This window comes from Mytilus californianus, unplaced genomic scaffold (genome assembly GCF_021869535.1).
Source record: "Mytilus californianus isolate M0D057914Y unplaced genomic scaffold, xbMytCali1.0.p SCAF_5, whole genome shotgun sequence".
Taxonomy (NCBI): Eukaryota; Metazoa; Mollusca; class Bivalvia; order Mytilida; family Mytilidae; genus Mytilus; species Mytilus californianus.
The window spans coordinates 62,534,334-62,559,705 of record NW_026262701.1 but is presented as its reverse complement, the minus strand read 5'-3'; the positions used below and the strand labels follow the sequence as shown (position 1 = coordinate 62,559,705).

The window sequence follows — 25,372 nt, the reverse complement described above, 5'->3', positions numbered from 1 at the left end:
TGTGAATTGTCTTTGAGTCAATGTTTTCTGCTGTCAGTTTGGATCTTGTTGAGAATGATGAAAATCCTTTAAAGTATGCATTGAAGTGCGAAATAGGTAGTTCTTTTTGGTTTTTTAATGAGTTGAAAAACCTTCCAATATTGGCAATAATGTTTTGACAACAACATTCCACTTTTCAAATGTCTTTTCTATCATTGCCGGTATTTCCCTTTAATCATCCATTGCGTGTGCCATAGACAGAGCCATATTGATTAATTAATATTCTATCACCTGAGCTGACACCTGTTTATTATGCAATTAAGCTATTATCACTTGTTACATGTAATTAGCCGCCAGGTAAAAATCTACATGTGTTGTGTATAAATCAGGTAATGTCAGTTACACCGGATATGTTCGGTACTCTCGGGTTTTTTGGTCTTCAATAACAAACATTTGTAAACATTGTAGTAAAAAAAATTGCGCCTGAAAATTTTCAGTCATGAAATATTTTATAAACGGGATTTTTTTTCACTTCAACGGGAGGACGGGAGGAGACCCCTGAAAACAGGATTATTGTACTCCCTTCGGGAGGTTCACATGTATGTAAGTGATAAATATATCATGGGATGCATTAAACAAATGTGATTTTCAATTTGAAAAAGTTTTTTTTTTTTCATGATTTATTAATATTATTAACATTAATAAATTTGATCATCATTAATTCATAGAAAAATAAGCTTTATATTTCTTATACTTTTATATGTAGAACATGGAGTAGATGTGCATGGGACAAAATTGGTTATATGATTAGAGAACGAAAAAGGAAGATTCAGCAATTTTTATGTTTATAAAGGGGCATAACTTAAGAACGGAAAAAGTGACGCCACCCAAATTTAAACTTGATCTGTATTATGTAATAATAAGCATTGTCTATAAGTTTTATAACATTTGGTTGAGGCAAACTAAAGTTACAGAACAAAAACAAAATAATTCATCAATTTTTCCATTTGAAAACAAACATAACTCTAGAAAAGTAAAAGTGACACCACCAAAATTCAAACTTGATCTGTATTTTATGGTAATAAGCATTGTGTATAAATTTCATAACATTTGGTTGAGGCAAACTAAAGTTAGAGAATGGAAACGAAAAATTCAGCAATTTTTATGTTTATACAGGGGCATAACTCAAGAACTGTAAAAGTCATGCCACCCAATTTTGATCTTGATCTGTATTATGTGGTAATAAGAGTTGTGTATAAGTTTCATAGCATTTGGTTGAGGCAAAGTAAAGTAAGAGAACGGAAACGAAAAATTCAGCTATTTTTATGTTTATACAGGGGCATAACTCAAGAGCGGTAAAAGTGACGCCACCCAATTTTTAACCTGATCTGTATTATGTGGTAATAAGCATAGTGTATAAGTTTCATAACATTTGGTTGAGGCATACTAAAGTTAGAGAACGGAAATCAACTTTGGGACGTACGGACAATGGTAAAACTTAATGCCCCCTCCGCTTGGCGGGGGTAGAAAAAAAATTTGTTTACCCCCCCCCCCCCCCTAGAAAAATGCTTGTTTTTGGCCTCTTTTTGGCCCCTAATTCCTAAACAGTTGGGACCATCACCCCCAAAAACAATCCCAACCTTCCTTTTGTGGTATTGAACCATTTGGTTAAATTTCATAGAGATCCATTCATTTAAACTAAATTTATTGTCCGGAAACCAAATGTCTTCGGACAACGACATGATAGCAATATACGACCCCAAAATTTTTTTGGGGTCGTATAATAATACTATCACAACACTGCAGCCGGAAACAGCATGCCTAAGTCCAGCCAACTCTGAACAAAAAACTAGTTTCACATAGCCTGAGCTTCAAATATAATACAGTTATCTCTTTTCTAATGCAAAATAAACAAATCAATCCCTTCAAGTCATAATTTACATGAGTATAATAATAGGTTTTTCATGGATCAGAAACTGGTTTTCCTTCATCAGCACATAAATTTTCCTTTTATTTTAATTTTTTTTGTGTTTCATTTTGTTATAACCCTCAATCAGTCAGCAACCTATTTGTAAGTGTATATTTCATAGATAAAATAGAGAATGGAAACAGGGAATCACTGTTTTCTATATTTTTCATGTCTATTATATATTTGTTTTTCTTCAACATTGCTAATTCATGATTGCTAGTTTTACTTATCAGTTTTAAATAATATATTTACACAGATGAGTTAAAATACCTGCATAATATCTTTGTTGAGTTTTTCAGCACCCTTAGGATTTGACTCCTTTAATCTGTTTACATTGGTTCTTGCTTCTTGCCATTCTTTCATCATCTGAAAATGGAAACAATACTTATTGCTACTACTAATTTCAACTTATCTAAGTATCATTTATAGCTAAAAGGGGCGGATCAAGTGTTCAAAGGTCCACTGAAAATAAAGGATCCCAGCATTTAAACATAAAATTAAAGTGATCCAAATCATTGGTGGAAAGATTAGAAAAGTTTTGTACATACCTACAATCATATTTTAGTTTTCAATTGAGGAAGGTGGTATAGCAGACTTGACAAAATCCATAAAACTTAATTTTGTTGCCTTATTTTTTTTGCTGTGTACTAAGAAGGAAATGAAATTTTATTTTGCTAAATGGAAATCAATGTGTAATCTTTACTGCAAATTATTTGACCTGATTATAAGAAACTTTTAAAAACCTTTAAGAAGTTATCTCTTTTATCATATAGAGTTGTATGAAAATGGGATTTTTATTAAGAAGAGAAGAAAATTTTGGAAACTAAGGCCTAAATTAAAATTATATTTGTTTGCCCTTCTCTGACCCGAACAATGTATTTGCAATATCTAAAAAGAAATTTTTTTTATTCATTTTGTCTGTCTGCATAATTGGTATTGATAAGTATTGTGATCAATGGCAGAAATGATTTCTCTGGATAAATATTAAGCATCTATCATTGTCTATGTTTCAAAACATCGGAGTGATGCATGAGATCTGGATGGGGATAACAGAAAGAGAATAATGTAAAAATAATTTAATGAATAGAGAATAAAATGCTTCGCTGAGCGCAGCCTGATACGACCGCAGAAGTCGAACCCTGAACAGTTGGTACAAATTTGGACACAATATTCAAGCTTGATACTGTCTGAATTTGGATTGTGATCAAATTTTTGACATAATATAGATTTCTGACACAAAATAAATGTGGTCAAAGATCTTACAAATCTATTACGCAATACTGTGCAATTGAAGATTTCTTCTTGAAACTTTTCAAAAATTCAAAATTTGAAAAATTTTGAAATAAAAATAAGAATCCTCTAAAAAAATTGGAAAAAAAAATCCCCCCCCCCCCCCCAACTTTTTGAAACCCCCCTTGGAGCAATAACCCAAAAACTTGATCCCAGCCTTTCCTTTGTAGTATGGAACCTTGTAGTACAATTTCAGAGAGATCCATACACTTAAACACAAGTTATTGTCTGGAAACTAGAATAAACTACTTCGCGGAGTGCAGCTGGATACGCCCGCAGAGGTCCAACCCTGAACAGTTGGGGCAAAAATGGACACAATATTCCAAGCTTGATACAGGTCTGAATTTGGATTGTATTAAATATTTCAAATATTATAGGTTTCTGAATAAATGTAGTCAAAGAACTTGAAATTGGTTATATAAATTTAATTTATATTCAATTAAAGATTTCTTGCTGTTGTGCAATACACTGTGCTGTTGCGCAATATTTAGTAAATCTGTTGTCAGACTATAAACAATTAAAGTTCAATTAATTCTCAATGTCATATTAGAAATTTATGAAAATGTAAAGGGAGCTTACATCAATAGATATAAACAATTCACCAAAGTTTCATGAGAATTGCTGACAGCATTTTTGAGTTATTGTCCGAAAACTGGAAAATCCCCCCCTTTTTTAATGAATAAAACCCCATAACTCAGAAATGTAAAATGTAAAATTTATAAAATTCTAAACGGAGCTTACATCAATAGATATAAACAATTCACCAAAGTTTCATAAGAACTGCTGAAAGTATTTTTGATTTTTCGTCCGAAAACTGGAAAATCCCCCTTTTTTTATGAATAAAACCCTGTAACTCGGAAACGTAGAATCTAAAATATATAAAAATCGAAAGAGAGCTCATGTCAATAGATATAAACAATTCACCACAATTTCTTGCAAGTTGGTGAAAGCATTCTTGAGTTATTGTCCAAAAACTGGAAAATCCCCCTTTTTTTAATGAATAAAACCCAATTACTCGGAAACGTAAAATCTAAAATTTATAAAAAACGAAAGGGGGCTCACGTCAATAGATATGAACAATTCACCAAAGTTTTATGTAAATTGGTTAAAGTGTTTTTGAGTTAATGTCCAACATGTTGACGACGGACGGACAGACGGACGGACGGACAGACGGACAATGGTATACCATAATACGTCCCGTAAACGGGCGTATAAAAATGCTTGTTTTTTGGCCCCTTTTTTGCCCCTAATTCCTGAACGTTTGGGGCAATTACCCCCAAACTCAATCCCAGCCTTCCCTATGTGATATGGAACCTTGTGGTACAATTTCAGAGAGATCCATACACTTACACACAAGTTATTGTCCGGAAACTACAAAAATGCGTTTTTGGCCCCTTTTTGGCCCTTAATTCCTAAACTGTTGGTACCATAACATCCAATAAAATGCTCCGCAGGGCGCAGCTTGATACGACCGCAGAGGTCGAACCCTGAACAGTTGGGGGAAGTATGGACACAACATTCAAGCTTGATACAGCTTTGGATTTGGATTGTGATTAAATATTTGACACAGCATAGGTTTCTAACACAGATTGAATGTGGTCTAAGAACTTAAAAATTTTAAATTGGACATTCACCTATTATGGTCCAATATCCAAAATCTAAATACATGGTTAGATTCAGCATATCAAAGAACCCCAAGAATTCAATTTTTGATGAAATCAAACAAAGTTTAATTTTGGACCCTTTTGACCTCAATGTGGACAAAGTTGATAACGGGGCCCAAAAATCAAAAATCTAAATACATGGTTAGATTCAGCATATCAAAGAACCCCATATATTCAATTTTTGTTGAAATCAAACAAAGTTTAATTTTGGACCCCGATTTGGACCAACTTGAAAACTTGGCCCATAATCAAAAATCTAAATACATGTTTAGATTCAGCATATCAAAGAACCCTAAGAATTCAATTTTTGTTAAAATCAAACTAAGTTTAATTTTGGACCCTTTGGACCTTAATGTAGACCAATTTGAAAACGGAACCAAAAATTAAGAATCTAAATACACGGTTAGATTCGGCATATCAAAGAACCCCAAGTTTTCAATTTTTGATGAAATCAAACAAAGTTTAATTTTGGACCCTTTTGACCTCAATGTGGACAAAGTTGATAACGGGGCCCAAAAATCAAAAATCTAAATACATGGTTAGTTTCAGCATATCAAAGAACCCCATATATTCAATTTTTGTTGAAATCAAACAAAGTTTAATTTTGGACCCCGATTTGGACCAACTTGAAAACTGGGCCCATAATCAAAAATCTAAATACATGTTTAGATTCAGCATATCAAAGAACCCTAAGAATTCAATTTTTGTTAAAATCAAACTAAGTTTAATTTTGGACCCTTTGGACCTTAATGTAGACCAATTTGAAAACGGAACCAAAATTTAAGAATCTAAATACACAGTTAGATTCGGCATATCAAAGAACCCCAATAATTCAATTTTTGATGAAATCAAACAAAGTTTAATTTTGGACCCTTTGGACCTCAATGTGGACCAATTTAAAAACGGGGCCCAAAATCCAAAAACTAAATACACGGTTAGATTCAGCATATTAAAGAACCCCATGAAATCAAGAATAAAACCCCATTGAAATTGGTCAAGAAATAAGCAATTTATAGGAAGTATCTTCTTTTGCACAATCCTGTGCTATTAAATATTTCTTGCTATTGCGCAATACTGTACAATTGACAATTTCTTGCTATTGGGCAATATTGTGCTATTGGATATTTCTTGCTATTGCGCAATACTGTGCAATTGAAGATTTCTTGCTATTGCGCAATACTGTGCAATTGAAGATTTCTTGCTATTGTGCAATACTGTGCAATTGAAAATTTCTTGCTATTGCACAATACTTATTATATAATAATTTACTCATCCTGTTTGGTGTGTATCTCCTACCATATCATTATTATTTGATTTTAAATATAAATCAGAAATAACCAACTTAAAATGGAAAATTTTAAAAGAAACAAAAAAGGAAAAAAAGAAAAAAAAGGGAAAAAAAATAAATCCCCCCCCCAAAATTTTTTGAACCCCCATTATGATTCATCACCCCCAAACTCAATCCCAGCCTTCCCTTTGTGGTATGGTACCTTGCAGTACAATTTCAGAGAGACCCATACACTTGAACACAAGTTATTGTCTGGAAACTAGAAAAAAATGTGTTTTTTGGCCCCTTTTTGGCCCCAAATTCCTAAACGTTTAGGGCAACTACCCCCAAACTCAAACCCAGCTTTCCCTTTGTGATACGGAACCTTGTAGTACAATTTCAGAAAGATCCATACACTTACACACAAGTTATTGTCATGAAACTAGAAAAATGCTTGTTTTTTGCCCCTTTTTTGGCCCCTAATTCCTAAAATTTGGAGGCAATTACCCCCAAAATCAATCCCAGCATTCCTTTAGTGATATTGAACCTTGTGGTACAATGTCAGAGAGATCCATACACTAACACACAAGTTATGTCTGGAAGTTACAAAAATGCTTATTTTTGGCCCCTTTTTGGCCCCTTATTCCTTTACTGTTATTACCATAACCCCCAAAATCAATCCCAACCTTCCTTTTGTGGTATTGAACCTTGTGGTAAAATTTCATAAAGATCCATTCACTTAAACTAAAGTTAGAGTGCGAAAACCAATGTGTCTTCGGACGACGCCAGACGACGCCGGACGACGACGACGACGACGACGACGCCGGACGACGACGACGCCAACGTCATACCAATATACGACCACAAAAATTTTTTTGCGGTCGTATAAAAATCAATCCCAACCTTCCTTTTGTGGTATTGGACCTTCTGGTAAAATGTTATAGAGATCCATTCACTTAAACTAAAGATATTGTCTGGAAACCAAATGTGTCTTCGGACGACGTCGACATTATAGGACGCAAAAAATTGTTTGCGGTTGTATAAAAAAAAAGATAATAAATAAATAAAGAATGTATCCATGGGACACAGATACCCCTGCTTGTTAATATACAGCAAATTTTGCATTTTTTTTTTAATTTACAAAGGGACATAACTCAAGAACAGCGAAAGTGCTGCCAAGCTGATCTTGATCTGTGTTTTGTAGTAATAAGCATTGCGTATAAGTTTTATAGGTTTTGGTTGAGGCAAACTAAAGTTAGATTGCTAAAACGGCAAATTTAGCAATTTTTCCATTTGTAACAGGACATAACTTGAGAAAGGTGAAAGTGACACCCCCCCCCCTCAAATTCAACCTTGATCTGAGTTTTGTGGTAATGAGCATTGTGTATAAGTTTCATAACATTTGGTTGAGGCAAAATAAAGTTATATAGTGTGTATTTTTGTCTAGATGTCATCTAATTAACCATCGAGATGACCTCCGAAGACTACAGATGGTCATATAACCCGATGTAAAAATAAACATAAATATACATAGATAGGGACCACATGCAATTGGATTTTTCTAGGTCTGTTTGATTTCATATTGTAGGTTAACAAGAATGCCCCACTCGCACTATCATTTTCTATGTTCAGTAGCCCATGAATCTGGGGGCAAAACTTTAATTTGGCATTAAAATTAGAAAAATCATATCATAGGGAACATGTGTATTAAGTTTCAAGTTGATTGGACTTCAACTTCATCAAAAACTACCTTGACCAAAAACTTTAACCTGACGCGGGACAGACGGATTAACGGACGGACGGACGGACAAACGGACGCACAGACCGAAAAACATAATGCCCCTAGGTGGGGCATAAAAAGTATGTTTATCATCGTTTTTACCTGTATAAGAATGATTTTTTGCGGATCGAATCAGTCAACCAAATGGTTTATCCTTGTTTCACTTTCAATGTTGACATTCTTTTCCTTTTAATAGCTGAATACATGTGTAACCCATCTCTAGGTAAGGGGTTAAATTGAAGGTCACATGAATACGGATTCAATGAGGTCAAATTATTCACTTGCAAGTGAATAATTCATCAGCAATGTTTCTTAGCTTATTTTGACAAAATTGGATCAAATTGGCTGCTAAAAGCAAATTATTATTTTACTTTTTCACTTTCATTAACCCTTAGACTGCTACGCGCGACTATTGTCGTTCCGATAAAGCAGCCCGCTACTGCTACGCGCGACTATTGTCGTTTCCATAACTCGTTTGTTTACACAGTAACCATGGAATGGGCGGAGTCAATATTCATGAGATTGCGGCAGTTTAGACTTGTACGGATTCTGATTGGTTAAAATTCTGCGTTCTTTCGAGTGTCTCTTGAATTTAAATCAAGTATAAGCGATGAAACCGAAAGTGAAAAATTTTGATGAAAAAAGTGACAAAATGGCGGATATTGTTTGGAATGATGGCCAACACGTTCAGAAGTATTTCTATGATAACGATGTAACAGTGGCGGCGGATTTAAAGGATTTTGAAGAGAACAGAAGATATAATAGATGGAAATAGAAACATTCTAGCAAAACTGCGAACAGAAGACTTTTAAATCGAGAACCACAGGAATTCCCCAGACCATGTTCGAAATGGATGACATGAAACAGGATTTGTGATGTTTATCATTGCGCCTTTCAACTGTGAATCAATATTGATCACTGACATCGATATATCCGAACTTTAAGTTTGTCAAGATTATTTATTGATGAAAGCTATATCAATGAACTTGTTGTATAAATATATTTGTACATGAAAGTAAAAGTCTGCGCAGTGAAAGTCGGAAGGAAAATAGTTGCATAAAAAAAGCCGTTGGTCCGAGAAGAAACTTTTTTCTTTTGATAATCACAATGGAACTAGTTCTTAAACAGACTTTTAACCATACTGGTTCAATTCTGAAGTCATGGATACTTTTGTAAAGTTTTTACATTGATGGATTCGTTAATAAAACATGAAAAAAAATATGTTTACCTTTGTTTACCTCTATTTGCACCTGTACAGGTAATAAATGACCAGAGACTCACACAAAAATAAAATAAATAAAAAATACAGAATCTAACAAAACTTTTTTATATGACTTTCATTGATGAATATTAAATATTTACAAAGATATAGCAATTGTAAGTAAACATGTTTATTTCATCAGTGATTAAAATTTTATTCAGCAATACACAAAAGTACAATAGAAATGAATGCAGCAGTCTAAAGGTTATACTGATTGAACAAAAAAAATTATATTATAATTTTTTTTATATCTCGTAGCTAATGCCCCTTTAAGTGTGTGATAACATGAAATATAAAGCAAAAATTGTAGGGGATTTTAAATACTGATGCTGCAGTTTAATTTAGTTTGTAGCTACTGATCTATGTTGTAAAAAGATATCCACAACGTCACAGTACCCAAATTGCACCGAGTACCCAGATTGCACCCATTTAGCAAAAATAACAGAGGAAATCTTACAAGTTATCTTAGAGACTAAACAATTTGTATTTTTATGATTTGACATTATGCAAGTCTTTCAACATAGCTAAATTTATTTAGATATACACAAAACGTGGAAGTATATATCAACAGATGAAGTATCCACTGGAAAAAAAAATTCTACGGAAATGTCTCCATGCGACATCCACAAACAGTCAACTTTTAAAATGAGCAATTAAAATATGTTACAGGCATCCATTTCTTAAACAAGATTGCACACGCTGAAATGTCTCGCCTGCTTTACTGACCATTGATTTTATGTTGAAAGTCTTAAAAATAAAGGTTTTACTAAAAGCATCACATAAACTTAACATTTTTAAAGATTTATGACAATGAGGTCAAGGTCAGATAAATCCTGTCATCAAACATATACACCTTACAATTTTTTATACACCAAATATAGCTGACCTATTGCGATTTTTATTTGAAAAACAGACCAAAACACAATAAAATGCTCCGCTGGGGGCACAGCTTGATACAACCGCAGAGGTTGAACCCTGAACAGTTGGGGCAAGTATGGACACAACATTCAAGCTTGATACAGCACTGAATTTGGATTGTAATTAAATATTTGACACAGCATAGGTTTCTGACACAGAATGAATGTGGTCTTAAAAATTTTTAATTTACCTTATTCAAACCATATCATTATTATTTGCTTTTATATATAAATTAGAAATAACCAATTTAAAATGGAAAATTTTTAAGAAAAAAAAGGAAAAAAAAATCCCCCCCCCCCCCAAATTTTTGAACCCCCTTATGATTCATCACCCCCAAACTCAATCCCAGCCTTCCCTTTGTGGTATGGTATCTTGCAGTACAATTTTAGAGAGATCCATACACTTGAACACAAGTTATCCCTTTTTGGCCCCAAATTCCTAAACGTTTAGGGCAATAACCCCCAAACTCAAACACAGCTTTCCCTTTGTGATATGGAACCTTGTAGTACAATTTCATTAAGATCAATACACTTACACACAAGTTATTGTCATGAAACTAGAAAAATGCTGGTTTTTTGCCCCTTTTTGGCCCCTAATTCCTAAAATTTGGAGGCAATTACCCCCAAAATCAATCCCAGCATTCCCTTTGAGATATGGAACCTTGTGGTACAATGTCAGAGAGATCCATACACTTACACACAAGTTATTGTCATGAAACTAGAAAAATGCTTGTTTTTTGCCCCTTTTTGGCCCCTAATTCCTAAAATTTGGAGGCAATTACCCCCAAAATCAATCCCAGCATTCCCTTTGTGATATGGAACCTTTTGGTACAATGTCAGAGAGATCCATACACTAACACTTAAGTTACGTCTGGAAGTTACAAAAATGCTTCTTTTTGGCCCCTTTTTGGCCCCTAATTCCTTAACTGTTGGTACCATAACCCCCAAAATCAATCCCCACCTTCCTTTTGTGGTATTGAACCTTATGGTAAAATTTCATAGAGATCCATTCACTTAAACTAAAGTTAGAGTGCGAAAACCAATGTGTCTTTGGACGACGATGACGACGACGACGTCAACGTCATACCAATATACGACCGCAAAATTTTTTTGCGGTCGTATAAAAACTAATAAAATGCTCCGCAGGGCGCAGCTTGATACGACCGCAGAGGTCGAACCCTGAACAGTTGGGGCAAGTATGGACACAACATTCAAGCTTGATACAGCTCTGAATTTGGATTGTGATTAAATATTTGACACAGCATAGGTTTCTGACACAGAATGAATGTGGTCTAAGAACTTAAAAATTTTAAATTGGACATTCACCTATTATGGTCCAATATCCAAAATCTAAATACATGGTTAGATTCAGCATATCAAAGAACCCCAAGAATTCAATTTTTGATGAAATCAAACAAAGTTTAATTTTGGACCCTTTTGATCTCAATGTGGACAAAAATGATAACAGGGCCCAAAAATCAAAAATCTAAATACATGGTTAGATTCAGCATATCAAAGAACCCCATATATTCAATTTTTGTTGAAATCAAACAAAGTTTAATTTTGGACCCCGATTTGGACCAACTTGAAAACTGGGCCCAAAATCAAAAATCTAAATACATGTTAAGATTCAGCATATCAAAGAACCCTCAAAATTCAATTTTTGTTAAAATCAAACTAAGTTTAATTTTGGACCCTTTGGACCTTTATGTAGACCAATTTGAAAACGGAACCAAAAATTAAGAATCTAAATACACGGTTAGATTCGGCATATCAAAGAACCCCAATAATTCAATTTTTGATGAAATCAAACAAAGTTAAAATTGGACCCTTTGGACTTCAATGTGGACCAATTTAAAAACGGGGCCCAAAATCCAAAAACTTAATACACGGTTAGATTCAGCATATTACAGAACCCCATATATTCAATTTTTGTTGAAATCAAACAAAGTTTAATTTTGGACCCCGATTTGGACCAACTTGAAAACTGGGCCCATAATCAAAAATCTAAATACATGGTTAGATTCAGCATATCAAAGAACCCCATATATTCAATTTTTGTTGAAATCAAACAAAGTTTAATTTTGGACCCCGATTTGGACCAACTTGAAAACTGGGCCCATAATCAAAAATCTAAATACATGTTTAGATTCAGCATATCAAAGAACCCTCAAAATTCAATTTTTGTTAAAATCAAACTAAGTTTAATTTTGGACCCGTTGGACCTTTATGTAGACCAATTTGAAAACGGAACCAAAAATTAAGAATCTAAATACACGGTTAGATTCGGCATATCAAAGAACCCCAATAATTCAATTTTTGATGAAATCAAACAAAGTTAAATTTTGGACCCTTTGGACTTCAATGTTGACCAATTTAAAAATGGGGCCCAAAATCCAAAAACTTAATACACGGTTAGATTCAGCATATTACAGAACCCCATATATTCAATTTTTGTTGAAATCAAACAAAGTTTAATTTTGGACCCCGATTTGGACCAACTTGAAAACTGGGCCCATAATCAAAAATCTAAATACATGGTTAGATTCAGCATATCAAAGAACCCCATATATTCATTTTTTGTTGAAATCAAACAAAGTTTAATTTTGGACCCCGATTTGGACCAACTTGAAAACTGGGCCCATAATCAAAAATCTAAATACATGGTTAGATTCAGCATATCAAAGAACCCCATATATTCAATTTTTGATGAAATCAAACAAAGTTTAATTTTGGACCCTTTTGATCTCAATGTGGACAAAGTTGATAACGGGGCCCAACAATCAAAAATCTAAATACATGGTTAGATTCAGCATATCAAAGAACCCCATATATTCAATTTTTGTTGAAATCAAACAAAGTTTAATTTTGGACCCCGATTTGGACCAACTTGAAAACTGGGCCCATAATCAAAAATCTAAATACATGGTTAGATTCAGCATATCAAAGAACCCCATATATTCAATTTTTGTTGAAATCAAACAAAGTTTAATTTTGGACCCCGATTTGGACCAACTTGAAAACTGGGCCCATAATCAAAAATCTAAATACATGGTTAGATTCAGCATATCAAAGAACCCCATATATTCAATTTTTGTTGAAATCAAACTAAGTTTAATTTTGGACCCTTTGGACCTTTATGTAGACCAATTTGAAAACAGAACCAAAAATTAAGAATCTAAATACACGGTTAGATTCGGCATATCAAAGAACCCCAATAATTCAATTTTTGATGAAATCAAACAAAGTTCAATTTTGGACCCTTTGGACCTCAATGTGGACAAAGTTGATAACGGGGCCCAACAATCAAAAATCTAAATACATGGTTAGATTCAGCATATCAAAGAACCCCATATATTCAATTTTTGTTGAAATCAAACAAAGTTTAATTTTGGACCCCGATTTGGACCAACTTGAAAACTGGGCCCATAATCAAAAATCTAAATACATGGTTAGATTCAGCATATCAAAGAACCCCATATATTCAATTTTTGTTGAAATCAAACAAAGTTTAATTTTAGACCCCGATTTGGACCAACTTGAAAACTGGGCCCATAATCAAAAATCTAAATACATGGTTAGATTCAGCATATCAAAGAACCCCATATATTCAATTTTTGTTGAAATCAAACTAAGTTTAATTTTGGACCCTTTGGACCTTTATGTAGACCAATTTGAAAACAGAACCAAAAATTAAGAATCTAAATACACGGTTAGATTCGGCATATCAAAGAACCCCAATAATTCAATTTTTGATGAAATCAAACAAAGTTCAATTTTGGACCCTTTGGACCTCAATGTGGACCAATTTAAAAACGGGGCCCAAAATCCAAAAACTTAATACACGGTTAGACTCAGCATATTAAAGAACCCCAAGAATTCAAGAATAAAACCCCATTGAAATTGATCAAGAAATAAGCAATTTATACGAAGTATCTTCTTTTGCACAATACTGTGCAATTGATTATTTCTTGCTATTGCGCAATACTGTACAATTGACAATTTCTTGCTATTGCGCAATATTGTGCTATTGGATATTTCTTGCTATTGCACAATACTGTGCAATTGAAGATTTCTTGCTATTGCGCAATACTGTGCAATTGAAGATTTCTTGCTCTTGTGCAATACTGTGCAATTGAAAATTTCTTGCTATTGCACAATACTTATTATATAATAATTTACACATCCTGTTTGGTGTGTATCTCCTACCATATCATTATTATTTGCTTTTAAATATAAATCAGAAATAACCAACTTAAAATGGAAAATTTTAAAAGAAAAAAAAAAGGAAAAAAAAAAAAAAAAAAAAAAAAAAATCCCCCCCCAAAATTTTTTGAACCCCCTTATGATTCATCACCCCCAAACTCAATCTCAGCCTTCCTTTTGTGGTATGGTACCTTGCAGTACAATTTCAGAGAGATCCATACACTTGAACACAAGTTATTGTCTGGAAACTAGAAAAATGCTTATTTTTGGCCCCTTTTTGGCCCCCAATTCCTAAACGTTTCGGGCAATTACCCCCAAACTCAATTCCAGCTTTCCCTTTGTGATATGGAACCTTGTAGTACAATTTCAGAAATATCCAAACACTTACACACAAGTTATTGTCATGAAACTAGAAAAATGCTTGTTTTTTGCCCCTTTTTTGGCCCCTAATTCCTAACATTTTGAGGCAATTACCCCCAAAATCAATTACAGCCTTCCCTTTGTGATATGGAACCTTGTGGTACAATGTCAGAGAGATCCATACACTTACACACAAGTTATTGTCTGGAAGTTACAAAAATGCTTATTGTTGGTCCCTTTTTGGCCCCTAATTCCTTAACTGTTGGTACCATAACCCCCAAAATCAATCCCAACCTTCCTTTTATGGTATTGAACCTTATGGTGAAATTTCATGGAGATCCATTCACTTAAACTAAAGTTAGAGTGCGAAAACCAATGTGTCTTCGGACGACGCCAGACGACGCCGGACGACGACGACGACGACGACGACGACGACGACAACGACGACGACGACGACGACGACGACGCTAACGTCATACCAATATACGACCAAAAAATTTTCAATTTTTGCGGTCGTATAAAAATTGACCAATGGACCATAAAAATGAGGTCAAGGTTAGATGATACCTGCAAGACAGACATGTACATCTGACAATCATTGCATACACCAAATATTTGACCTTCTCTTTATAGTATCTGAGAAACGGACCTAATCAGGCAACTTTAACCTTGATCACTGATCCATGAAATGAAATCGAGGTCAGGTGAACCCTGTCTGACGGACATGCAGATGGCAAGGAACCCATATACCAAATATTGTTATCCTATTACTCATAATAAGTGAGAAATTCACATGACAAACAAGAATGTGTCCATAGTACATGGATGCCCCACTCGCACTGTCATTTTCTATGTTCAGTGGACTGTGAAATTGGGGGCAAAACTAAAAGCTAATCTTCTTCCTTGGGCATTAAATGGGCAATCTTCCTAAATTATATTACAGGTCTCAAATAATCTTTTTGACAAATTAGTATGCCCAGTGTTGACTTACAACTCAGAAATTTCATTTATGGATAGTTATTTGACCTATCATAGGGCTAAAATTCGGGCAGAAAAAAGTGGGAAAAGTTTAGATCCATTCTATTCTATAGACCAAACTCCCACTGAAAAAGTTCATTTAAACTATTGTAAATTTATATTGGGAATAAAGAAGTCTGCTTCAAACGTTGGAGCACGATCTGAACTTGGAAATTGCCAGTAGAACATTTCATTTCAATTCAGTCTTTGATTTATCTAGCAAGACTTTACAACGAAAACATATTTATAAAACCCCCTTCTAAAAGAGGCTTTTGTGTTGTCAAAATCTCTTGACAACAACAGTACATATTCTTGGTATACATATGTCAAGAATATTGTACCTGGTAGCAATATCTTACATAAAATAGAATATTTCAAAAATTTGAAAGAATAGTTATTTGACCTATCATAGGGCTAAAATTCGGGCTGAAAAAAGTGGGAAAAGTTTAGATCCATTCTATTCTATAGACTAAAACTCCCTCTGAAAAAGTTCATTTGAACTATTGTAAATTTATATTGGGAATAAAAAAGTCTGCTTCAAATGTCGGAGCACGATCTGAACTTGGAAATTTGTACCCTAAAGATTCTTATCAAGAAAGAAATAGAAGACAAATATAAAATTTTGATGATGATAAAAGTAAGTTATTTTTATACAAAAACATAAATCTTGGTCAAGATAATGAATTTTACTTATGGTACAACCATTATATTATAAGAAAGTGTTTCACCAAACTCCATATAAGTCACCACAATCTTAAAATTGAAAAGGGTAGACATTTTAAAATTCCAACAGAAGATAGACTTTGCAAACTATGCAATGTTCTTGAAAACGAGGAACATTTCCTCTTGGAGTGTAGCATAAATAACAAGCATTCTTCGTTTTACTGGAACAAAATGCTAACTTCTTCTATAACTTGTCATGGTGTAAACAAAAAGTAAATATCATGTCAAGCATTATTTGTTTTACTGGAACAAAATGCTAACTTGTTCTATAACTTGTCATGGTGTAAACAAAAAGTAAATATCATGTCAATATCTTCAAGCATAACTAAAAACAGTAAGGAAAACTGATTATATGAGTGAAAAAAACATTAGATGTGTTTAATAGTTCTCTAAAATTAGATATGATGTAATACAGTGTATATCTTTTTTCAAATTATAATCAAATATAATAAATAGTTCCAAATATTTTTTCTTTCATTTGTCACAAACTAATATAGATTTGTAACTTATAAAATGTCAACAACATTTATCTACACAATGTAATGTATTGAAATATATACATTAATAAAAATAGATTATTATCGAATTAAAGGATTTCTCTTCATAAATTTTTCCTAATATATATATAGCATTCAGAAAATTAGTATATACTAAATAACAAACAAACCTGCTAAAAAATTCTTCAAATAATTTAACAATGAATGTCTTTTAAAAAATCAGTTATCTCCCTTTGTACAGAAATATGGTTTAACATAGTACTCTAACATTAGATATGGTCCAGAACTCTGGACTAAATTATCAGACCGGAACAAAATTCGAACTTGATCTGTAACTTGTCATGATAAAACAATATACCAAATATCAAATCAATACCTTCAAGCATGAAGAAAAAAAGCATGGAAAGCTGATTTGCCGGACAGACAGACAGACAGACAGACAGACAGACAGACGGACGGAGTGCAAACCTAAAGTCCCCTTCGACTTCGTCGGTAGGGGACTAATAAACTAAGATTGGATCTATTTAAAAAATTAAAATGGGAAGAAGAAGTTATGTCACTTCCAAAAGATAATAAAATGCTTCGCTGGGGCGCAGCTTGATACGACCGCAGAGGTCGAACCCTGAACAGTTGGGGCAAGTATGGACACAACATTCAAGCTTGATACAGCTCTGAATTTGGATTGTTATTAAATATTTGACACAGCATAGGTTTCTGACACAGAAAGAATGTGGTCTAAGAACTTGAATTTTTTAATTTACCTATTATGGTCCAATGTCTAAAATCAAAATACATGGTTAGATTCAGCATATCAAAGAACCCCAATAATTCAATTTTTGATGAAATCAAACAAAGTTTAATTTTGGACCCTTTTGACCTCAATATGAACCAATTTGATAGCGGGGCCCACAAATAAAAAATCTAAATTCATGGTTAGATTCAGCATATCAAAGAACCCCATGTATTCAATTTTTTGTTGAAATCAAAAAAAAGTTTAATTTTGGACCCCAACTTGGACCAACTTGAAAACTGGCACCATAATCAAAAATCTAAACACATGTTTAGATTCAGCATATCAAAGAACCCCAAGAATTCAATTTTTGTTAAAATCAAACTAAGTTTAATTTTGGACCCTTTGGACCTCAATGAAGACCAATTTAAAAAACGGGACCCAAATTAAAAATCTAAAAACACGCTTAGATTTGGCATATCAAAGAACCCCAATAATTCAATTTTTGATGAAATCAAACAAAGTTTAATTTTGGACCCTTTTGACCTCAATATGAACCAATTTGATAGCGGGGCCCACAAATAAAAAATCTAAATACATGGTTAGATTCAGCATATCAAAGAACCTCATATATTCAATTTTTGTTGAAATCAAACAAAGTTTAATTTTGGACCCCAAATTGGACCAACTTGAAAACTGGGCCCATAATCAAAAATCTAAATACATGTTTAGATTCAGCATATCAAAGAACCCCATATATTCAATTTTTGTTGAAATCAAACAAAGTTTAAATACTGGACCTTATCTTGGACCAACTTGAAAACTGGGCCCATAATAAAAAATCTAAACACATGTTTAGATTCAGCATATCAAAGAACCCCATGAATTCAATTTTTGATAAAATCAAACTAAGTTTAATTTTGGACCCTCTGGACCTTAATGTAAAACAATTTAAAAAACAGGACCCAAAATTAAAAATCTAAATACACGGTTAGATTTGGAATATCAAAGAACCCCAATAATTCAATTTTAGATGAAATCAAACAAAGTTTAATTTTGGACCCTTTTGACCTCAATATGAACCAATTTGATAACGGGGTCCACAAATAAAAAATGTAAATACATGGTTAGATTCAGAATATCAAAGAACCCCATATATTCAATTTTTGTTGAAATCAAACAAAGTTTAATTTACGACCCCAATTTGGACCAACTTGAAAACTGGCCAAAAATCAATAAAATGCTCTGCAGGGCGCAGCTTGATACGACCGCAGAGGTCGAACCCTGAACAGTTGGGGCAAGTATGGACACAACATTCAAGCTTGATACAGCTTTGCATTTGGATTGTGATTAAATATTTGACACAGCATAGGTTTCTAACACAGAATGAATGTGGTCTAAGAACTTAAAAATTTTATATTGGACATTCACCTATTATGGTCCAATATCCAAAATCTAAATACATGGTTAGATTCAGCATATCAAAGAACCCCAAGAATTCAATTTTTGATGAAATCAAACAAAGTTTAATTTTGGACCCTTTTGACCTCAATGTGGACAAAGTTGATAACGGGGCCCAAAAATCAAAAATCTAAATACATGGTTAGATTCAGCATATCAAAGAACCCCATATATTCAATTTTTGTTGAAATCAAACAAAGTTTAATTTTGGACCCCGATTTGGACCAACTTGAAAACTTGGCCCATAATCAAAAATCTAAATACATGTTTAGATTCAGCATATCAAAGAACCCTAAGAATTCAATTTTTGTTAAAATCAAACTAAGTTTAATATGGACCCTTTGGACCTTAATGTAGACCAATTTGAAAACGGAACCAAAAATTAAGAATCTAAATACACGGTTAGATTCGGCATATCAAAGAACCCCAATAATTCAATTTTTGATGAAATCAAACAAAGTTTAATTTTGGACCCTTTGGACCTCAATGTGGACCAATTTAAAAACGGGGCCCAAAATCCAAAAACTAAATACACAGTTAGATTCAGCATATTAAAGAACCCCAAGAATTCAAGAATAAAACCCCATTGAAATTGGTCAAGAAATAAGCAATTTATACGAAGTATCTTCTTTTGCACAATACTGTGCAATTAAATATTTCTTGCTATTGCGCAATACTGTACAATTGACAATTTCTTGCTATTGCGCAATATTATGCTATTGGACATTTCTTGCTATTGCGCAATACTGTGCAATTGAAGATTTCTTGCTATTGTGCAATACTGTGCAATTGAAGATTTCTTGTTATTGTGCAATACTGTGCAATTGAAAATTTCTTGCTATTGCACAATACTTATATAATAATTTACACTTCCTATTTGGTTTGTATCTCCTACCATATCATTATTATTTGCTTTTAAATATAAATCAGAAATAACCAACTTAAAATGGAAAATTTTAAAAGAAAAAAAAAGGAAAAAAAGAAAAAAAAAGAAGAAAAAAAAATCCCCCCCCCAAATTTTTTGAACCCCCTTATGATTCATCACCCCCAAACTCAATCCCAGCCTTCCCTTTGTGGTATGGAACCTTGCAGTACAATTTCAGAGGGATCCATACACTTGAACACAAGTTATTGTCTGGAAACTAGAAAAATGTGTTTTTTGGCCCCTTTTTGGCCCCAAATTCCTAAACGTTTAGGGCAATTACCCCCAAACTCAAACCCAGCTTTCCCTTTGAGATATGGAACCTTGTAGTACAATTTCAGAAAGATCCATACACTTACACACAAGTTATTGTCCTGAAACTAGAAAAATGCTTGTTTTTTGCCCCTTTTTGGCCCCTAATTCCTAAAATATTGAGGCAATTACCCCAATCATCAATCCCAGCCTTCCCTTTGTGGTATGGTACCTTGCAGTACAATTTCAGAGAGATCCATAAACTTGAACACAAGTTATTGTCTGGAAACTAGAAAAATGCTTATTTTTGGCCCCTTTTTGGCCCCCAATTCCTAGACGTTTCGGCAATTACCCCCAAACTCAATTCCAGCTTTCCCTTTGTGATATGGAACCTTGTAGTACAATTTCAGAAAGATCCATACACTTACACACAAGTTATTGTCATGAAACTAGAAAAATGCTTGTATTTTGCCCCTTTTTTGGCCCCTAATTCCTAAAATTTTGAGGCAATTACCCCCAAAATCAATCCCAGCGTTCCTTTTGTGATATGGAACCTTGTGGTACAATGTCAGAGAGATCCATACACTAACACACAAGTTATGTCTGGAAGTTACAAAAATGCTTATTTTTGGCCCCTTTTTGGCCCCTAATTCCTTTACTGTTGGTACCATAACCCCCAAAATCAATCCCAACCTTCCTTTTGTGGTATTGAACCTTGTGGTAAAATTTCATAGAGATCCATTCACTTAAACTAAAGTTAGAGTGCGAAAACCAATGTGTCTTCAGACGACACCGGACGACGCCAGACGACGACGACGACGCCAACATCATACCAATATACGACCATAAAAATTTTTTTGCGGTCGTATAAAAATCTAAATACATGTTTAGATTCAGCATATCAAAGAACCTCATATATTCAATTTTTGCTAAAATCAAACAAAGTTTAATTTTGGACCCTTTGGACCTTAATGTAGACCAATTTGAAAACTGGACCCAAAATTAAAAATCTAAATACACTGTTAGATTTGGCATAACAAATAAATAAATGTGATCAAAGATTTTACAAATCTAATGCACCATACTGTGCAATTAAAGATTACTTCTTGAAATTTTTCAATATTTGAAATTTGAAAAAAAATAATATTTGAAGAATAATTCTTTTTAATTTCTGAAATCTGAAATGAGAAAAAATTGACCCCCCACAATTTCTTTTTATCCCCCCCCCCCCTTTTTCCCCCAAAAAATTCCTTCCCTCAAGATATGGTCATAATCTCAATTCAAATTTCCAATGGAGTTGGCAACCATAATTACCCATTTAAATTTACCATAGTGCTAACTTAATCTATTTTATAATAGAATTAATAAAATGCTCCGCAGGGCGCAGCTTGATACGACCGCAGAGGTCGAACCCTGAACAGTTGGGGCAAGTATGGACACAACATTCAAACTTGATACAGCTCTGAATTTGGATTGTTATTAAATATTTGACACAGCATAGGTTTCTGACACAGAATGAATGTGGTCTAAGAACTTAAAATTTTAAATTGGACATTCACCTATTATGGTCCAATATCCAAAATCTAAATACATGGTTAGATTCAGCATATCAAAGAACCCCAAGAATTCAATTTTTGATGAAATCAAACAAAGTTAAATTTTGGACCCTTTTGACCTCAATGTGGACCAAGTTGATAACGGGGCCCAAAAATCAAAAATCTAAATACATGGTTAGATTCAGCATATCAAAGAACCCCATATATTCAATTTTTGTTGAAATCAAACAAAGTTTAATTTTGGACCCTTTTGACCCCGATTTGGACCAACTTGAAAACTTGGCCCATAATCAAAAATCTAAATACATGTTTAGATTCAGCATATCTAAGAACCCTAAAAATTAAATTTTTGTTAAAAACAAACTAAGTTTAATTTTGGACCCTTTGGACCTTAATGTAGACCAATTTGAAAACGGAACCAAAAATTAAGAATCTAAATACACGGTTAGATTCGGAATATCAAAGAACCCCAATAATTCAATTTTTGATGAAATCAAACAAAGTTAAATTTTGGACCCTTTGGACCTCAATGTGGACCAATTGAAAAACGGGGCCCAAAATCCAAAAACTTAATACACGGTTAGATTCAGAATATTTAAGAACCCCAAGAATTCAAGAATAAAACCCCATTGAAATTGATCAAGAAATAAGCAATTTATACGAAGTATCTTCTTTTGCACAATACTGTGCAATTGAATATTTCTTGCTATTGCGCAATACTGTACAATTGACAATTTCTTGCTATTGCGCAATATTGTGCTATTGGATATTTCTTGCTATTGCGCAATACTGTGCAATTGAAGATTTCTTGCTATTGTGCAATACTGTGCAATTGAAGATTTCTTGCTATTGTGCAATACTGTGCAATTGAAAATTTCTTGCTATTGCACAATACTTATTATATAATAATTTACACATCCTGTTTGGTGTGTATCTCCTACCATATCATTATTATTTGCTTTTAAATATAAATCAGAAATAACCAACTTAAAATGGAAAATTTTAAAAGAAAAAAAAAAGGAAAAAAAGAAAAAATAAACTGCTTCGCTGAGCGCAGCTGGATACGCCCGCAGAGGTCCAACCCTGAACAGTTGGGGCAAAAATGGACACAATATTCAAGCTTGATACAGATCTGAATTTGGATTGTAACTAAATATTTGATTTATTACAGGTTTCTGAATAAATGTAGTCAAAGAAGTTGAAATTAATTATATGAAAGATTTCTTGCTGTTGTGCAATACACTGTGCTGTTGCGCAATACTTAGTAAATCTGTTGTCAGACTATAAACAAATAAAATCTTATATAACTCAGAAATATAAAATCGAAAATTTATAAAAATCAAAAGGGAGCTTACAAAATTAGATATAAACAATTTACCAAAGTTTCATAAAAAATGCTGAAAGCATTTTTGAGTTATTGTCTGAAAACTGGAAAATCCCCCTTTTTGTAATGAATAAAACCCAATAAATCGGAAACGTATAGTCTGAAATTTATAAAAATCAAAAGGGAGCTCATGTTGATAGAAATAAACAATTCACCAAAGTTTCTTGCAAATTGGTGAAATTGTTTTTGAGTTATTGTCTGAAAACTGGAAAATCCCCCCTTTTTTAATGAATAAAACCCCAAAACTTAGAAACGTTAAATCCAAAATTTATAAAAAACAGAAGGGAGTTCATGTCAATAGATATGAACAATTCACAAAAAGTTTCATGCAAATTGGTGAAATTTTTTTTGAGTTATTGTCTGAAAACTGGAAAATCCCCCCTTTTTTAATGAATAAAACCCCAAAACTCGGAAACTGTAAATCCGAAATTTATAAAAAATGAAAGGGAGCTCACGTCAATAGATATGAACAATTCACAAAAGTTTCATGCAAATTGGTGAAATTGTTTTTGAGTTATTGTCCGAAAACTGTAAAATCCCCCCTTTTTTAATGAATAAAACCCCAAAACTCGGAAATGGTCAATCTGAAATTTATAAAAAACGAAAGGGAGCTCACGTCAATAGATATAAACAATTCACCAAAGTTTCATGCATATTGGTTAAAGGGTTTTTGAATTAATGTCCGACATGTTGACGACGGACGGACGGACAGACGGTCAATGGTATACCATAATACGTCCCGTAAACGGGCGTATAAAAAGAAAAAAAAAATCCCCCCCAAATTTTTTGAACCCCCTTATGATTCATCACCCCCAAACTCAATCCCAGCCTTCCCTTTGTAGTATGGTACCTTGCAGTACAATTTCAGAGAGATCCATACACTTGAACACAAGTTATTGTCTGGAAACTAGAAAAATGCTTATTTTTGGCCCTTTTTTGGCCCCCAATTCCTAAACGTTTCAGGCAATTACCCCCAAACTCAATTCCAGCTTTCCCTTTGTGATATGGAACCTTGTAGTACAATTTCAGAAATATCCAAACACTTACACACAAGTTATTGTCATGAAACTAGAAAAATGCTTGTTTTTTGCCCCTTTTTTGGCCCCTAATTCCTAAAATTTTGAGGCAATTACCCCCAAAATCAATTACAGCCTTCCCTTTGTGATATGGAACCTTGTGGTACAATGTCAGAGAGATCCATACACTTACACACAAGTTATTGTCTGGAAGTTACAAAAATGCTTATTTTTGGCCCCTTTTTGGCCCCTAATTCCTAAACTGCTGGTACCATAACCCCCAAAATCAATCCTAACCTTCCTTTCGTGGTATTGAACCTTATGGTAAAATTTCATGGAGATCCATTCACTTAAACTAAAGTTAGAGTGCGAAAACCAATGTGTCTTCGGACGACGACGACGACGCCAACGTCATACCAATATACAACCAAAAAATTTTTAATTTTTGCGGTCGTATAAAAATATAGTGTCAAATCTTTCATATGGATTTTTTTGTAAAAAAAAAAGATGCAACATTTGCAGATATTTTTACTGGTCTTCCTTTATAAATATGCATTTCTTTAAACATAATTTAAAAGCAGTGTAAGGGAAGTAACCAAAACGTTGTATTTGGATTACCTCCCTTACACTGTTTTAAATTATCTTTATTGTTCATTAACCATTACTTTATACATAATTTAAAAGCAGTGTAAGGGATAATTTCAATGATGTATTTGATTTATCTCCCTTACACTGCTTTAAATTATGTTTTGTACTAAAGTATTTGTCCATTAACCAGGACAACCTTGTTTTTCCCCCTTTTTTGCCCCTAATTCCTAAACGGTTTGAGCCATAACCCCCCAAAGCAAATCCTAACCATCCCTTTGTGGTATGGAAACTTGTAGTATAATTTCAGAGAGATCCATACACCGTTCCACAGTTATTGTCTGGAAACTAGAAAATGCTTATTTTTGGCCCCTTTTTGGCCCCTAATTCCTTAACTGTTGGTACCATAACCCCCAAAATCAATCCCAACCTTCCTTTTGTGGTATTTAACCTTATGGTCAAATTTCAAAAAGATCCATTCACTAAAACTAAAGTTAGAGTGCGAAAACCAATGTGTCTTAGGACGACGATGCCGG

The 25,372-nt window shown here is 33.5% G+C and overlaps 3 protein-coding genes across 4 annotated transcripts in view; all 3 read right to left on the bottom strand.

The window, feature by feature from the left end:
• The window catches only part of LOC127701149 (amyloid-beta precursor-like protein), a 201,841-nt gene that overhangs the window by 100,890 nt on the left and 75,579 nt on the right, over window positions 1–25,372 (bottom strand). For both annotated transcript variants that reach the window (XM_052204959.1, XM_052204960.1), the window contains exon 6: window positions 2,219–2,314. In XM_052204959.1, the coding sequence (XP_052060919.1) occupies window positions 2,219–2,314 (96 nt within the window). The remainder of the gene's footprint in view (window positions 1–2,218; window positions 2,315–25,372) is intronic.
• Window positions 14,393–25,372, bottom strand: part of LOC127701173 (uncharacterized) — a 152,260-nt gene continuing 141,280 nt past the window's right edge. Inside the window, exon 3 of the mRNA XM_052204998.1 lies at window positions 14,393–14,685. The gene's annotated coding sequence lies outside the window, so the exon portion shown is untranslated. The remainder of the gene's footprint in view (window positions 14,686–25,372) is intronic.
• The window catches only part of LOC127701179 (uncharacterized), a 213,226-nt gene continuing 208,435 nt past the window's right edge, over window positions 20,582–25,372 (bottom strand). The window contains exon 5 of the mRNA XM_052205010.1: window positions 20,582–20,687. The gene's annotated coding sequence lies outside the window, so the exon portion shown is untranslated. The remainder of the gene's footprint in view (window positions 20,688–25,372) is intronic.